This window comes from Egretta garzetta, unplaced genomic scaffold (genome assembly GCF_000687185.1).
Source record: "Egretta garzetta isolate BGI_Z169 unplaced genomic scaffold, ASM68718v1 scaffold339, whole genome shotgun sequence".
Classification (NCBI taxonomy): domain Eukaryota; kingdom Metazoa; phylum Chordata; class Aves; order Pelecaniformes; family Ardeidae; genus Egretta; species Egretta garzetta.
The window spans coordinates 1,210,656-1,228,428 of record NW_009260800.1 but is presented as its reverse complement, the minus strand read 5'-3'; the positions used below and the strand labels follow the sequence as shown (position 1 = coordinate 1,228,428).

The window sequence follows — 17,773 nt, the reverse complement described above, 5'->3', positions numbered from 1 at the left end:
GAAATTATACTTATGAAAAAAAAATTGCTTATATACTAAAACCTGCTGTGTCAGAAGCTTTTATGAAAAAAAGTAAATATACTGAATTTTATGCTTAATACAAACTTTAAGACCACAGAAAATAAAAAAGTAGAAGTTTTTGTACATTTTAGCACCATTATAAAGTTAGACTTGAATGCCGGTTCCGTCACTGTGGCTGTACCTTGCAGCTGGTGTAGCTAATGTGAAGCACATTGACTTCAGTGATCTTTGAGAGAAGAATAACTGGATTTGCTGATCACAACAAATTATACGTTTGCCTTTTTTTTTTTTCCTTTTTTTTTTTCTTTTAAAATTAATTTTGAACTTTATTTTTATGAGGCAACCAGAGTGCCTTTCTGTCAGCTAAATCCAAGTCCGAGTCCTTTTGGTCTCTGGATGGCTCGTATTGGCTCTGCTATCCCTTTGCCGTCCGGTCCAAGGCCCGTGCCAGGGGTCCAGCCCATACTCTGAAGCATTCTGTTTCCAATGTTGTTTTCTGGGATTGGTTGAGTGTTTTCACCTACAAACCCTGAGATTAAAGAAACACACAGCATTAATCAGCACTGCCTGCCATGTGGAGAAGGGCAGGATAATCTCCCTTAAAGCTTTAAACCTTCTTATTCTCCTAATTCATCTAATAGGTTGCTAGAACAGGCTGTCTTTGCACATGTTGACCTCCTGACTGCATATGATTCTACATAATACAGTCTTACGCTTTGCTTTATTTTTTTTAATGTTTTTAAACACTCACTCAGTTTTTAGGTATGACAAATATTCCAATACAGTGGATTTTACATCAGTCTTCAAGAACATGCATCACCTGCACAAGTCTACCAATGCGTCGGCACGATTACCTGAATTTCTTGTCCCATACAGTTACTAAGGCGAGGCATATCATCGTATCATGACCATCTTTCCATTCTTAGCAATATTTATCAATGCTCAAGATCTCTTCCAATAAAACACAGTAAATAATTTCTGATCAAACAATTACGGCTGCTAGAGAAACAGTACAGACAAGTGGTCTGCTATTCTGAAACTCAACTTTGTCTTTAATCAGTTTCTCTTTTACTGAATGTTGTAAGAGAAATTTGATACATCCAAGTTGACTTTTGGTACTTTCAATGCCATTAAGTGGTTTTTGCACTTTTCTCTCCATATCGTTGAGATCTCTGAGAAAAGCTGCACACATGCTGAAGAAAAGATCATCAGGATTGCAAGTGTTAACATAACAGATTCTTTTTTTCCATGAATGCATCATAAAAAAAAAAAAAAAAAAAAAAAAAAAAAAGAATGCCAAGTAACAAAGCTGGTTTTTTCCCTCATCAACCAAACTCCTCAAGCTAGAGTTTGGAGATGATGCATGGATAAGCCTTCCCATATATAACTGTCTCGCATGAGGGATAAAAATGGTATTTATTTCAAGAATCTGCAGAAAAACTTAGCAAGTTACACCATACAAACAATTTTAAAAAGGGCTGAAGTTTTTGAACTAACACAAGCCGTTGCATGTAGGCAGCTGGATTTTATTTTCAGCTTTGCTCAACATCTCCCTCACTCCTGACAACAGCACAAAAAAAGACACCACTGTGTGTGCCAGCTTAAAATATTATCGTTTAATTCTTAATTATTTATTCTGGCCTGCTACCTTTTGAAAAATACTGTGGAAGGAGCCTATGGTTTTGGAGACTATAATATCTTCAATCAAGAATTTACCATTGACAAGCAGCTGGCTCATCATTATATTAACTTACTAAAAAAGAACACAAGAAAAGTTGAATGTGCACTTCCAAAAAGCCTCATTTAACACACACACACAAAAGGCAAAGCCCCACAGCGGAAACCGCATACACAGACAGAAGTTCAAAGTGAGAATTGCACATTAAAAACCTCATGGTGATTGTGCCGATGAATTTACAGTACTCCAGCATTATCCGCTATAGACCTCTTCATATTCAGTAAGATGCTAGCTACATAAAAGGTAGATAACTTCCTAGTATCTCAGTTCCCGAGTCAAAGAAAAAGGGAAATGCATTGAGAGAAGGCATCCTTTAATACCGGTTTGAAGCTATGCTTAATGCTAGGCTTAAAATAAAGGCTTTTAAGTCGGCAGCCTCCAGTCCCCGAGAGGGTTCCTCTTGAACTGACCAGCACAAAATTCAATGTCCAAGACTTTCTTTCATTTCAGGCCCCCACAGGCAGAGGCAATTTTCATACAGACGAGTCCCTGACACTGCCTGGCATACACAACACAGGCTTTGCAACCTGAAAGTTATGCTTTCTAGCTCAAAAAAAAGGAAATGAAAAAAGGCCACTGATCAACAAAAGTGCCAGTAAACCTCTCAGGTAAAATCCTGGAAGTGTGTTTTGGTCCACTTTTCACAACAAGCGATGGTAAGAAATGGAGCATCGTTCCAATGAATGTCTGGTGGAACAATTAAAGGGGAAACTTAAAAGGCAAGAAAGATCCAACAGATCCGCCAAGCAGGAAAGAGCAAGGGTAAGAGTGTATTTCATGGCATCAAAGAATGGGAAATATTAAACCACTTGTAATGCTGCTTAGGCAAAGACAGCAACGCTGCTGGAATGGTATGCAAGGCATAGCCCGAGATAACATAAACAGCTTTTTTGTTAGTCTATTTGGGGGAAAAACCCACAGACCATTTCCTGTAACAGATGTACCTTTCTGTATGAATTTCAATTCTCAAGACAGCCACAGCAACCTCACAAAAAAGATAAATGAAAGAACAATCTGTACCCTGAAGTCTTATCCAATAAACTGATGTTTCTATTTTTGATATTTTTTGAAGTAGCTCAATTTTTTTTTCCTGTGACTGACAGGATAATTGGAATATTTTTGTTTTTAAAGACATGTAAGTACTTCTAGAATGTATACTATAACTATTTTCCCCTCCCTTGTACATACTTTATATCTCCTGTTAGAAGACTGAAGCATCCCCTGAAGATTTGTTTTATTCTTATACGTTACCAGATTAAAAAAAAAAAAAAAAAAAAAAAGAAAAAGAGCAGAAACCACCACGAACTTGGCTTCGCAACCCACTTTTGGGCAAACAATCACACAAATACGCTGCCCAACGGATGATGTATTTGGAGGCTTTGTACTGCAGCAAGAACAAGGCAAAACCAAAATCCCACCCAACTTGCCTATATTACAAAGTGACTAATTACTCCTTTTTGCAAATGAAGTGAATATGGATAACTTCTATTTTAATTGTGGAAAATATTCAATATATGCAGGCCATTCTTTTGCAGTATAGTCAGTGTTTATATAAATACTATGTATGTCTATATTCCTGCAATTTTCACCCATCATTTGAAAAATTTATCTGTAATGCAACATATTTTACTTGAATCAGAAGAATACGGATAGCGGTATTGCCCTCTTACTCCGTTCCACAACCCATCAGCAACTGGAAAAAAAAAATTGCATTGCTGATTGACTGGATGATGTGAGAGAGCTCTTAAAAATCATGCTACACTGTGTGCTATTCCCCTGACCCCCATTCCTGTGCTTTGGGCTTTTATTTTCTAATTAAAACCAGTAATTGTCCTTGCAATATTAATCTTCAAGTTCAGTTTTTAATTCATGCCTATGGCACTTCTTGGACTAGCCAGTAGGGCCTGTTAGAGAGAATGGTCCAAGCACATTGGCCTTGAAAATGGCTGTGTTACCTCTGGGACGTGTTCAGTCTCGACCCACCCAGGAGCAAGAGCAAAAGCAACCCATTGCACTGTCCCACAAAAAATAACTATGCAAAATCAGATTAAGAAAAAAAAGTGGGGATACATTTTTCTAAGTTTATTGCTGTATGAGGCTTTGTGGGGTTCCAGGAATTACGAGGAAGTCTTGGTACTAATAATTTCTAGGAATCTCCCTGTGCAGAGCCTTTTCTTTCTACAGACTGAAAATGTTTTTAGCAACCAAAACAACCAGGTTCCTGATCTACCAGATGAGTAGTCTGCATGTAGAAGTGGCTGCCATTACCCAGGTGAGGAGCAAACACTGAGGAACTTGCTTGAAAAGAAAGCACTGTAAAATACCCTCATTTTTGTTCCTTCTCTTTGCAATACTGCCACCTGAAATTAAAAAAAAAAAAAGGCCAAACTTCAAAGTTTTGTGTATATGAATAGATGCACTTCAAGGTCTATACACGTATTATGCACATGACCTTACATACACAGAATATGGAACCTATGAGTAGAAAGAGGCAAAACTGGGAAGGGGAAAACAAAAACCCATCACATTTGTTAAATTTTGGTATGATATTTATGATGGCATTAAAGGCAGGTTTTGATGAAAAATAAAGGTATGTAATTTTTTCTTAACAGCTGTTGAGACAGGTATGTCCTGGTTAAACAGTACACTAGCATTCAGTGCCATACCCTTGATTTTACAGTGACTGCCATGAATTAATTTAATTCCATCTGTAAGCTAAAATCAGATCAGAGGTCTAATGCTGCTGCAGGCTCCACATCTGCTTAATCATTTTTGGATACAACAGCTTGCAAAAGTTCAGGTTTTAAATTTGCTTCATATTTAAGAAACAACGTTACACCAATGTACATCATCTTCAGTACAAATAAGCCTATGCACATTTGATCTGACACATCCATTTTATTTGCAAAATGTTTCTGAAAAAAATTAAAAGCTCACCAATTAAGTTATTTATTATAGAATAATAAAGGAAGTGTGACCCCATAAACCACTACTGTGACAATATTTATTTGTATGGTCCAATTGCTGGATAAGACTAACATCAAGCATGTTTGGTTTATGCTGGGGTGAATAAAATCAGAATACAGCTAGGTTCAATCCCTTAAATAACCCTTATTTAAGAAAATGTTGGTGGGTCTAGTTTTTGGTGTTGTTGCCCCCCTCCCCCTCGTCACATCCTCCCCAGTTGTAAGAAACAAATGAAGGCATATTGAAGTAATTTCATCTCTGGCCACCAAACTATTTTTGATGTTAAGAAAATGGGTTTTTAAACAGTTCTGAGAAAATGACACTGTATATAAATATAGTCTTGGCCTTTCATCTTTCTTTTATATGATTAAGACTTGTGAGCAGAACAGCGATGCCTTTGCAGAGTGTACCACAACTATTATTTCCTCTTCTATCGCTCCCAGCAGCCTTAAATCCTTTAAATCCTTTCCTAGAAGGATCTCTCTTTGCTTGGGTAATTTTTGCAATACATGGCCTGCTAACCCTTACCCCCTACCCTGGATCTCACTTATGTCTATCACAGCAGAGTCAGTCTTTCTACCTCAAATCTTCCCAAGAAGCATTGTGGATGGTAATTCACTTGCGTAATTGGCTCAAGAGATGAAAATCTTGTATCTGCCTCTCTTAGCCACTAATCTATCCAGCTGACTGCAAGCCTAATTGGCAGCTTGTTTAGTAATTTGGCTCCTAAAGTGTTGTATTGATATTGGATAAACAGCCAATGGAAGGAGAAATGATACATGCTGCTTCACTTTAAAAGCTAGTGCACTTTCCCCCTCATTTTCTGAAAGCATTTAATATTCCATCTATTCTTTTCCTTTTCGAACTCCTCACTAGGCAGATGAGCTCAGAACAGCAGGGACTGATCCTGATACATAAGACAATTTTACACGGAATGTAATCAGAATAATACGTTGCTGTAGCGTATCTTCTTATGCCAGCTCTCTCTAAGTAGCAAAATGGGAATCAGACTGCCTAAATGTTTATATTCTTAGAACTGTTTTGGATAATTGTGCAGTCAGCATCATCAGCGTAGCTGACAGCCATACTGTGATTTTTAAAATCAGTACCTGCAGTGGTTTTCAAAATTCAATATATGATGGCTGTATATCTAAACAAAACCCCAATTATGAAAATACCATATTATTTAGCTAAATATCTGAAATCGCATTTTTATACCACACTTTTATATATCCCTCACACTGAGCTATCTAAGACTGTGTCTAAAGAATAACCTTTAGAAAGACTATAGTTCAGGTGAGTCTGCTTGCGCTGTATTTTATTCTAGCGAGCAGAGAGATAAAAATAGCAGAGAGGACAGAGCCATAACTTCAGTAGGTGTTGGAAACCTCCATATTTACCCAGTATCCACAGTAGAGTTTTGTTAATGCCTCCACTGCTCCAGTTTCATTCCTACTGCCCTGTTGCAAGGGGTATTCAAGGAACAGTCGCGTAATTGCAGCATGGGTAAACGCATTCTTTCTTGCAGCACAGACCCTAGATATAAATCCATTTTCAACCCTCCTGAATATATAAACATAAATCCACACACTGATGAAAACTGAGACACTGAACTTTTGCTTCAGCTGGTCATCCAGTATCGTAGATCACTTGCAGCTGGATTTGTAGGTGCTCTTCTCCTTCCATGCTTTATTGGACTACACTGTGTGCAAAGTGTAACTTCTTGCCCATTCAAGTCTTGACTACTACTAAAATTGGTTGGGAAGAGTTGGAATTACTAGATTCTCATTTATCCCTCTGCAAGGGGAATCTCTTGAATACCCAAGACTGTCCTTTCCCTTGGGTCCAAAGCGGGTCAGTTTTACGCCTTGTCTATGCTGACAGAAAGACTGTCACAGGATGGCATTTTGGAAGAAGTGTTCTCACTGGGGGACATACCAAAGTTCTGCTCAAACTTGTCGAAACACGTCAAAATTGCTCCCTTCTGATAAGCTTTCCCTGACTTTTACAAAAAGACTTGTAACCTTACACTGAGACCCACAGGGAAAGGATTTAAATCACAGTAATACTCTCAAAATGGACAGCATGATTATTGCTCATTTAAGCAGAAAGACTGAGGATTAAACGGATATTAAGACTATGCACATTATGGTAGCTCTACCTGACCCTAACGCAAGTTGGGATGGATTGCCAGGATGCTGGAGATGAAGTTCCACTTCTGTCGCCTGTTCTGTGCCTATATGGTTGGAGTATTGTCTTCTGTTAATTGTCTTAATTTAAAAATGAAGATTGGTTCATTAAAACTAGGCAAACACATCTGCATATAGTTTGCTACGGGCTTAATAACCATTTGCCTATTTATTTACACGAACAATGCTCACTGTGATCCCTCTATCAGTAATGAAGGCATCAGAATGTAAATCTTAGTTATTACATTAGCATTGGCAGTGTCAATAAATAGGTTGAAAGGTAAACTTCACTTACAATCAAAAAAATCAGAATTTCCTCTCATTGTAGTGGAACTCAAAAGCAAAAAATTTCTTCATGAAATCCAAAGTATAACAGGTATCTACAACAGCTTTTATCAGAAACTTCTCCACCAATCACAAAGATTTTAGATATATATATATAGAAAATAGAAATCCAAACTTGCCTGCACTGGAAACCCGATCAATGAATTTTATATTCTCACATTATGAAAATATTTTCTCAAACTTAAGCAGTTCTTTTTATTCCTCTGAAGTGGCAAAAACCTTCTTCATAAAGCTATCAGTTTTATGCACAGGCCTCCTTCCTTATTCAAAAAGTAAATTACATGCTAACAAACTTTTAGGAAAAGTGATTTTTGCATAATCAATAGCAGGGCCTATTTGCAGCAGTGCTCCCTATTCCCTTGGGAGAAAGACAAACTAGTCACCATCAACAAAGAGGCTGTTGTGGAGAGCTGGGATAGGAAATTATGTTGACTGGGGAAAAACCACATGTATTTCCTCCTTGCACATTTTAACTCCCAAACCTTCTCTGCTCAACGGAAGTCCTTTGGTATTACCACCCTAAGGCAGACTGACAGAAACATCAGGTACTGCTTTTATTGGTTGAGTTCTAGGAAAACTGCACGGTGGACATCAGCCTATCTGAAAAAAGGTGATGGTTCTAACAAACTGCAACTAAAATGGAGGCAGCTCCTCTCTGTAGGGAACCACTTTATTATGGTAGCTGGTAGAGAACGAGCAGAACTTGCAGAGCACATAACTGACCTGCAGGATGAGTCTCCCTACCGACACCTCTCCATTTTATGGAAAGCTATTCCTCAAGTGTACAACTGTCTAATGAGAAATACCTTTGGAACTTGAAAAAAAGCCCAGTTTGGTCTTTTTTTGAGCAGAAATTTCTTATATATGAAGGATGCTCTCATTGGTGACACCCTCTGTTAAGCTGGTTTATGATTCTTGAAAACGAAGTCCAAAAAATCCATAGAATCATAGAATATCTCAAGTTGGAAGGGATCCATAAGGATCAGTGTCCAACTCCCAGTGGAGGCAATTTGAATGCTTTCCACAACCAGAAAGAAACAGCTACCTTAGGAAAGACTCCCAGAGTAATTTGGGGAATTATTTTTGAACCTTCCACATTTCAGAAGATGATGGCATTTAGAAGAGACAGGTACAGTCTTCCTCTATCAACCTGAAGGTTTCTTCTTGACTTTATATTGGCTGTGTGTACAGCCTGAAGAATATTGTCTTCTCTCTAGATCACAAGAAATCCATCAGCAAATTCTCAGTATAAGCTTGGTTCTTGTTGCATTGTGGATCTTCTGAACTTTGTTACCAAACTCTCCTCATTACTCTGGTGTTTATATGTAAGGGGCCTGCATGAACCAATGACCTGAAGCTCAACATGAAAAGTCTTTTGCTCTGAAGGGACAGCAGTTTCCAATACTGGATGGTGCTCAGCGATCTTTTAATTTTTGAACCGATTTAGTGAGACAATATAGTAGGAGAAAAAAAGAAACAGAAAGAAGTCCCTAAAATTTAATCTGCTGCAGAAGCCAACCAAAAAAAAGAAGAATATCCATAGGCCAGACAATTAAGCAGACATATTGTGTACACCAGAAAGGACTTTGATAGACTAAGGACAAGAAATAGCGCAACGCACTAAGGGGAAAGTGTTCACAACACATGCCAACGGTATATTGTCCTGTTAAAAGGGATTTCTGTCTATGGAATTGTACATTTAGTAGATAGAAAAGCAGTGAATCAAGCTAAAAAGAAAGAAGGCATATAGTAGTTTGTCTAGAGTTTTGGAAATTTACTGCCCGTTCATCCAAGTACGCAAAAGTCTACCCTTTCTCTGCAACTATCTCACTAAGTTGACCTTCACCACAGACTTAGCCTCAGCCACCTCTGTTATCACAGTGTAATCACAATCTTTTTCAAATCATCATTTTGGTACTGCAGATATTCAGGTCTGATTTTTAATCACTGACATATTAAGCATCAGCAAAATAGTTTGCTTAGCTGTTCTGTTGGCAATTTTTAAAAAGGAATGAAAACATGTACCCTTTTGATTACCTTGTTAAAGTGAGTCATGATGGCATTATAGCAGTGCTCGGTATTTCTGCCGTAATTAAGAATGTGTCATATTTTTCATTAAAACACATTCTTTAAAATGAGACTTTTAACTTGGTTGTTTCAGTCAGTACCAGCCTGAAGTGTAACATGCAACGTGCCAACTAGATAAAGAAAACGACACCTGAAATTTGCTTTTGCAAAATGTAAGTATTAAAGTGCCCATAACATACACCATAATTTATATATTTTATATGCACATTCTCTGTATTTTAACTGCAAAATAGCTTTCTCTCTTTAAAATTAGTTTTTGCAGATTTTCACCATTGCTCCAAACTGTAAACCGTGGTATGTAGACATCAGAGCAAAAAGATTGTTTTCAAATAGAACTAAATGGCTATTTAAAAGGCGCACAAGTAAAACTTTTTTTTTTGTTCTGAATCAAACATTCCATATTCTGTAACTTGTTATTAACATCCTGCAGATGTGAAGCAGAATTTGATGTTTTCCTATATTTAAGATGTAGAGGTTTCTTATTAAAAAAAAAGGAAAAATTTAAAAGGTCTTGGGAATTTAACAGGAGCTGACTGAGAAAAAAACCAGCTTGTACAGAAGTAGACAGAATAGATAGAATAGGAAAGGAACCGGGGTAAATGTATATTCAGTGTATGAACATGGCGTCTAACATTCTGTAGCATCTACTGGTTTGATATGAGACTTAAAATAGGTAATCTAAGACTGAAATTACTGTAAACATTACCAATATATGTGTTTCAGGTCGTAACAATACTTTGCAGAAAACATCCTTTCTCTTGCATACAAAATCTTTTTTTTTTTGGTTTTTTTTTTTTGTTATTATTTTCATTAATACTGGACCCAGTTTGTTAGAGCTATTTCCATGATAATGTATTAGCTTGTCTAGGAGGTTTTTATACAAACTCGAGGGAACTGTATTGCTACAATGAAATATGTCACGGTGTCGTATGAAAGAGCTCTACCACTCAGGTAGTCAAGGAAAGCATAAAGTCATTGAGAATGACCTGGTTGGTCCCCAGTCTCACTAGAATCACTGAAATAATATTGGCTTCATAGAAGAAGCTGTGCAAAAAAGTACATACTTGTAATGTACAGCACCTAATTCTTACTAGAAATCATAAGTAGTAAACAATTTTTACTAGTATCTTTTTTTAGTTGATAAACTAATTAACTGTCTAGGGTCAGTAACACACAGCTGGGGCTATATCAAGCAACCACGACGCAGAGAATTTCTCTCAGTAAAAAAGGCAGAATAGGACACTCCTGTGTCAGTACTGTCAGCTCCTAACAATCCCTACCTATATTATCTCCCATCTTCTTCACTGCTTTTCAACACAGCTTTTCTTCACCTTTACAAATGACATTTTTGAAACTGGAAAATGCTCCATGCTGCTCAAACTTTCTTGCTTCAATAGTTTCTCATTGCTGTACAAGTAAATCTACATCCTTTGTTACTAATAAACACAAACCTATTGGTATGTGACTTTGACTCCAGGCTGAGAACAGGCTATAAATTTAGAAATCAATACCTAACTCTATCAATATTCATTTTACTTTTTCAATACAAAATACAAAGGTGAAAGAGCAGTAAATAAGCTGGAGTACTGAAATAAATTGGGTGTTCTTGTCACAATTAATAAATGTTTAACCAATAACACTGCTTGCTACAGAAGTCTACAGCTTTGTAAGGTGCCTGAAAGTAGCAGGTGCTACCCTTGTGAGACTCGAAACCAGAGAACATATTCTGATACTTCATTAGGATAACCAGTCATTCTCTTCAGTACTACTCAACCTAAATATATAAAATGACCATTTTCAACACTGTGGAGAGTGCTACAAGAATTCATTTACCAATGCAGTTTATTCAAAAATGCAGGTGACAATTTTGAAAATACTTTTTTCAGTGGATTGGCTCATATTGGGTGAAACTTTGCCAATTTGCAGAACATAGAGCTCAAGAAAACTTTTGCAGTTCATGACTCATTTACAGACAGCCTTTCAGCTTTTACTGTGAGGTTAAATATGGACAATTATTAGCAGAATGCTTCTTTTAATTTCCAGCTTTTGTTCATGTAAATATGCAACTTATGTCCCTTCTTTCTTTCAAGAAAAAAGTTTACAGATTCTTCTACATAAAATCTAATCCTTCTATTCCTTTATCTTAGCTAAAAAAAAATCCACTGAAAAGAGAATAATCAAAATTTTTCATTTTAATCTAAATTTCCAAATGTACTTCCAATCTAAAAGGAAACCTTGTTTCTTTCATAAAATGGTATGAAATACTGACAAAGATAAACAAACAAGGCGTGTGATAGATAAAGAATAATTTAGCTGTGGGAAGGTTAGCCTTTGAGAAAACTGTAATAATTTATAAAATCTTATATATTATCTGCACATATGTAAAAGTTTACTCAAAATTTACCAAAGTTTCTACTTGCTCAAAAGTTTACAATGACGAAATGCAGAAAAAAAAACTTTTATAAGACCACAGAAAAAATTCTCAGTCCTCCTGCCCAGAACAAAATTGAAAAGATTACCTTGAACTTGAAGAGGAAAAACCACCCGTTAGTTAAAAGGTACCTCATATGATACCTTTATCCACCCTTATTCTGTCACTCTCCATGTAAAGGCAAATTCTCAGGGCAAAACAATCTCTAAAATTGTGAATATATAGATACGTAACATTGAATGATCACATAATATATTTGCCTTAGTATGAAAATATTAGCTTTGCAAAGTTACGCAGAGGAGCCAGCTTGTAAAATAAAATACTGAACACTGAAAGCCCAAGGTAAAATGAATAATAAAATGAATTTCATGATACTTCATACCCTCTCAGTACAATATGACATCCTCTAGTACTTGAAAGTTGTGAAGTGAAAATCACCTTGTAGAAATAATTATATTATTCTCTCTTCAGCCATTAAGTATTTTTCTTTCTCACTTCACATATGTTCAGAGTCTTAGAAGCTGACCCATCCATTCTCTTTTTCCATACTGCTGCCACTAAGGTGCTTTAATAACATTTTTAATATTATTCCTGGTCTGTTTCTGCCACTGAGGTTTGAAACAAAGAAGTTTCAGGAGGGGGAATTCAGTTGGAATACAAATATTAGGCTTCTCTAAAGGCATCTATTTGGAATATATTTGAAGAACCCTATGCGTCGCATATGTTGCTATAGTAATTGATATATGACTAGGACATGCAACCCAGATTTCCATATTAGCAATATATAAAAAGCCTCACACAGGCTTTTTAATACACGCACAATTTAATCCTTCCAGAATGCACATGTATAATTAATACAACAAACTGATGAGAGTCCTATAAATCACTGCTAAGTATTGAAAAAGTCATTTCACAGCTGTGACATCAGCAAAATGTATCCAATGGTTGTGACCTCGCATCTGTAAAAATCTTTCAGAAATGTGCTTGCAAGTGCTTCCTATTTAATCTACAGCACTAATTTTAAAGCTGCATTTCACAGTCTTACCTCCACATTTTCAATTGTTTGCCCAAGAATTCACATACTCTATTTTGCAGGGTATTTATAGTATTCACATGCATTCCTTACAGAAAAAAGATACCTCATGCCTACTACCTTGTAATGCTTGAACAACCATAAGCAGTAATCTTTACTGTCTATGATTCTCAGTATATGAAAAAAGATTTATTCTCTTTAAGGAAGTGCCACTCTGCAAAGGACTAAAAATTGGAAATGTTTGAAGGAGAATTAAGAGAGCCTATTTATTTCTTAATCTCTACTAATAAATAAGGATAGTACGTATCTGAAGTTATACAGAAAGTTACTGAATTTATTGAGCATTTCCTCAGGTCAGTGACCTACTGCTTTGAATTCAGAGATTTAACATCTTGTGTTTTGTGTTCTGTCCCAGGGAAATTGGTTACCTGTGGGTCCTGGCAGGGGAGCAGCTTTCCTTCTCCGTTTGATGTCTCCCATGCACAATGATCCTAAATGTACACTGGTTTGCCTGCAAGTAATTATAGGAGAAAACTATTAACAAAGGAAGAAAACCACCACATAAATACACAGCTTGTATAATCTGAACCTATATCAAAACATTCTCAACCAAGATGAAGCTGCATAGTCAAGCCACTGATCTTGTTTATATCGAAGCATAATTATGTTTGTTGACAAGCGCTCAGTATCTAAATGCAGCATCATAAATTGTTACTGGAATGAATAATATAAAGGGAATGCTTTTTAATTTTCAAAACTGGCAATCTTTCTAGCTCAACATAAAACAAAAACACTGTTGGTCCTGACAGGAAAATAGCTAAGATTAATTATCTAAGCAGATCACAATACTGTTGGTAGGTTATCAATTGGCTAGTAACGCCTGACTGTCAGAACAACATTTATTACATGAAAAGTATTATCAATTTTTTTAAGGTAAGATGAAGAATGAATGAGAAAACATGAAACAGTAAACTCTTCAAAGGTATGTAAAATAAACCTGTAGCACACCAATTTGTCCTCTTCTAATTCATTGGCAAGTTGTGAGAATGGTAACAGAAGTACAGAATCTGGTACGCTCATTAAACAATTATAAGCTTATACTTGGAGACTGGAAAATTGGTGGAGCTGCAGAGGATGGAAAACAGCAAATCTTGTTGCATTAAAGCCAGCTATTAGAAGTCAGATACCACTAAAAAGGGTACATTTGGAATTTACAAATATTGAATTTTGGAATATAACCTTGAAGGACTATTATAGTTATTAATTTTCTTAAAGTAATGTACAGTGCCTGTAGAATGGAATATATGTAGCCAGCATTTTTTTTTGAAAGAACTAGAACAGAAGAGGGGGGAAGCGGTAAATTCTAAACACCACAATTTTAGTACATCTCCATAAATGTTACTGAGAAGTGTGACACTTACCGCAGTAGTGTAGTGACTTTTGCTAAAATTACAAGCTGAGAATTGCACCTGATAGTCTACTGTAGCATAGTAACACTCTGCCACTCACGGGATCTGGTCTCAGTGTGGATATATGACTTACCCTTTACTGCATTTATAATCTTTTTAAAGCTGTGCTGCTTCTAAATGAATAACAAATGGTCATAGAATGCTGAGAGACCTCAGATCTGCTCAATAATGTAAAAGAGTGACAACAATGCCTTGATGAAAGAGATGACAATGTATAATCCCCTACATACTACTTCTAAAAAGATACAGTAAATTAACAAGTACTACAGTGATTTTTTTTAAAATAGTAAAGTATTCTAAGAAATTTAAGTTTCACACAGAGGTGCACTCTAGCTTCACCTAGTGAACCCTTGTTTCAACATTTATTTAATTCTCTCTGTTTCAAAACAGACATTTTCCTTGCAATTCTAAGTTGAAATTGCATCCTATCTTAACGTCCAGAAGCTGAACATGGCTGAACTAGTATATTAACAGGGTGATAAATTTCAGTTCTAAGTTTGGAAACACAACTCTTTCATAACTGATTGTACAATAAAGAAAATGAATATTTAAATACAATATGGGGAAACAATCGTTAGAGAAAAATATTTAAGAGATGTGTATAACATTGATAATAAACACCCAGAATAAGATGTGTGGTAAATTATATGTTAAACAGTACGCAACTCTCTGTTTTCTCTTCTGAATGAAAAAGGGAGAAAGTCGCCAGGAATACAAGTAGGATGAAAGATAAAAATTAATAAAGCCAGGCAATTGAACCTGAGGACCTGAGCCACAGCACTAACAGCTAGCAGCATTTGAGTTATTTTACCCAGAATTGATTATCTGTTACACTACATTGAGATATCTAGATTATTGATCTGTAAGATTATGGTACTGGGGTCTCCCCACTTTTCCTCCAGGCACGCCGAATGGAGTTGCAACAAATAACACTAAGTAAGGACTACTTTGTTATTGTTGTCACCCTTCATGTAGAACATAGCAGTTACTTTTTAATTTAAAATCAATGAACGTCTGAAAGGCAGCCTTGTTCCTTCAGCATAAATGAATCATTCGCCTTTGCCGAGCACAACCACCCCATCACCAGCCAAGGTGAGAGTGGGTATTTCTTTGTTGCCGTTGAAAATTCTGTACACCACAAATAAATAACAATACGCTAGAGCACCAATTAAGCTTTGTCAAACCTGGTTTTATGGCCACTAACATCAAACATTAAGCTAAGTGGCGATTCTTGCACTGTCAGTGTAGATCACAGCAAAACAAAAAGATTTTTTTATTTTTTTATTTTTTTTTTTTACTTTAAGAGGAACAGACAAGAACTATCACTGCTCTGGAACTGGCAGGTTAGACAAAATGAAGCATGATTCTGAAGCTGCACAGTACATTTTGAAATGCTTGTAATGGGGGTATTATAAAGTAGGGAGAACTCTGACCCTCAATCAGGCTAAGTTCAGCATTATGTTTCTTAGCATTAAATCAGAAGAGCGCGGATTACAGAAGGGAAGAAAGCCATTTGCCTGACTTCTCTCTACTTACCCCTAGCTTGCTTCCAGCTATCATTTATAAATAGTGCTCTGGAGGGAAGCTAGGCATTTTATCAGGGAAAAAATAAAACTTGTTAAGACCACCTTGCCTGAAAACTTGGCTTTTGACGTGCTGGTGACAGGGACTGGAGCAAGCAGTGTCAAATGGAATAATTTTTAAGGAAAGACAACAGGAACTTGTCGCCTCATTGTATGCATTTACAAATAGAGGCTTTTCAGAGTATTAGGCCTAGTTAAAGCTGCCCTCTGGACACAAAGTGTTCCCAAGCAGCCTCAGACAAGCTTGGGAGACAAACAGATGTGACTATGGTCCCTGGCGTTTGGCAAGAACACTCACTGTCAATACGAAAAATATGAGCATGGACAGGGCATCAGCTGCACCACGGCCAAGCAGGCCTGCAAGTGTCACAGCAGCGGCAAAGTTGTGGCAGAGGGAAAGAAGAGGGCTGCAAAAGCCAGGCTGGTGTGAACTTACACTAGCATGCCAAGAATTTTTGTTGTTGTTGTCTCATGCCTCAACGTATTAAACAAAACCACTGGAAAAGCCGCTGTCAATTTTTATTCAGTTTTCATCTTGCTCACTCTCCATTCTACGTGGTAAATAAGAGCCTCAAAAATGAAGACAGACTGGGAAAGGCAGTAACAACAAAAAAGGTATGGAAATAATAAATAATAAACACAATACAAAGTAGTTTTGACACAGCAAATACTTTTATAGAAGCAATGACATGTAAAGTAATTCACAAGCATCTATGCATTCTTGTGACAAACATTCCCTCACTCAGAAATTTTATCTCCTTTTTAAATAGCTGCAGTCTCCCTACCATTTCGTTCTTCAAGGTGATTGCCCTTACTATGGTAGTATGCCTAGAATTGTCTCTTTCAACTCCCCAAACATTTCTATCCATGCCTACGTAACACAACCTTTTTCTGTAATTTTCGTAGCTCAATGCGCAAATATTTTTGACGAGTGCCTTTAATGCAGCTACACACATTCACCTCTCCAAGACATTTGTAATAGGCTATGTCAGATCTTTATCTACCCTGATCTTTGCAGTCAATGGACCATTTGGTTACATTCCCCAAAGAAACGTCTGTTCTGTAGGGGAACCTACAGCTGCACTGCTTTAATTGCAGTCCGCCTTCTGAGCGACTGAGCACACAAAGTGGTTCACAATTCACTAGTAGTTACCACCTCTGCTGCTACTGAAGTTAGAAGTACACTGGTCCAAGCCACTGAGAAGGGTAATACAATATAAACTGGGTGTGGGACAGCAGATAGCCTGAATATGAGTTCTATCTCTCTGGTTTCTTACATGATTCTGTAATCACGATCATCCCATGTGTTAAAAAAAAACAACCACAAACCAAACCCAAAAACCCCCAAACACCACCCTCCCCCCACAATGCAAAACAAGCCCTCTCCCCAACATTAAAAAGCTGTCTTCAAATTCAGTAATTGTTCCACAGTCTCTTCAGAAAGATGCAGTGAAGACGGTGTTATATAGCAGGTAGCTTCATATGCTTTAGTACAACAGCCTAAACTAGCAAGACTGTCATCTCATGCAAGGGAACTCTGGGAGCTAGTTTATTAAATACAAAATGTTTGCATGTTTATTTTCTATGTCTCATTTTAACATGTCTGTTGATCACTTTAGTCTGTCTGTCTGCTGTTAGCAGCTGTCACTTTCCTTGCAAGCTGCAATGCTTGATTTGGTATGGGCGCAATTGCTTTTGTCGGTGCACTGTAATTGTGCCAATGGTTACAACATCATTGAAGGCAAACTTAATTTCGTCCCTTAGTATATTTACTGTCAAACCATTTACTGGACGATACCATGACATTGCTAAGATTACTTGTAAGTAATGGAGGTGATGGTTTTATGGTCTTGTGTCAAAAATGCATAAAAGTACAGATTACTAACAAAGGCAGATGCGGAAGAGTGTA

The 17,773-nt window shown here is 36.9% G+C and overlaps 1 protein-coding gene across 1 annotated transcript in view; it reads right to left on the bottom strand.

Moving 5' to 3' along the window:
- Positions 1-325: 325 nt before the first annotated feature.
- Positions 326-17,773, bottom strand: part of GPATCH2 (G-patch domain containing 2) — a 124,801-nt gene continuing 107,353 nt past the window's right edge. The window contains exons 9-10 of the mRNA XM_009646831.2: positions 13,241-13,323; positions 326-550 (exon numbers count right to left, since the gene is read on the bottom strand). Of these exons, the coding sequence (XP_009645126.2) occupies positions 381-550; positions 13,241-13,323 (253 nt within the window). The 3' untranslated portion in view covers positions 326-380. The remainder of the gene's footprint in view (positions 551-13,240; positions 13,324-17,773) is intronic.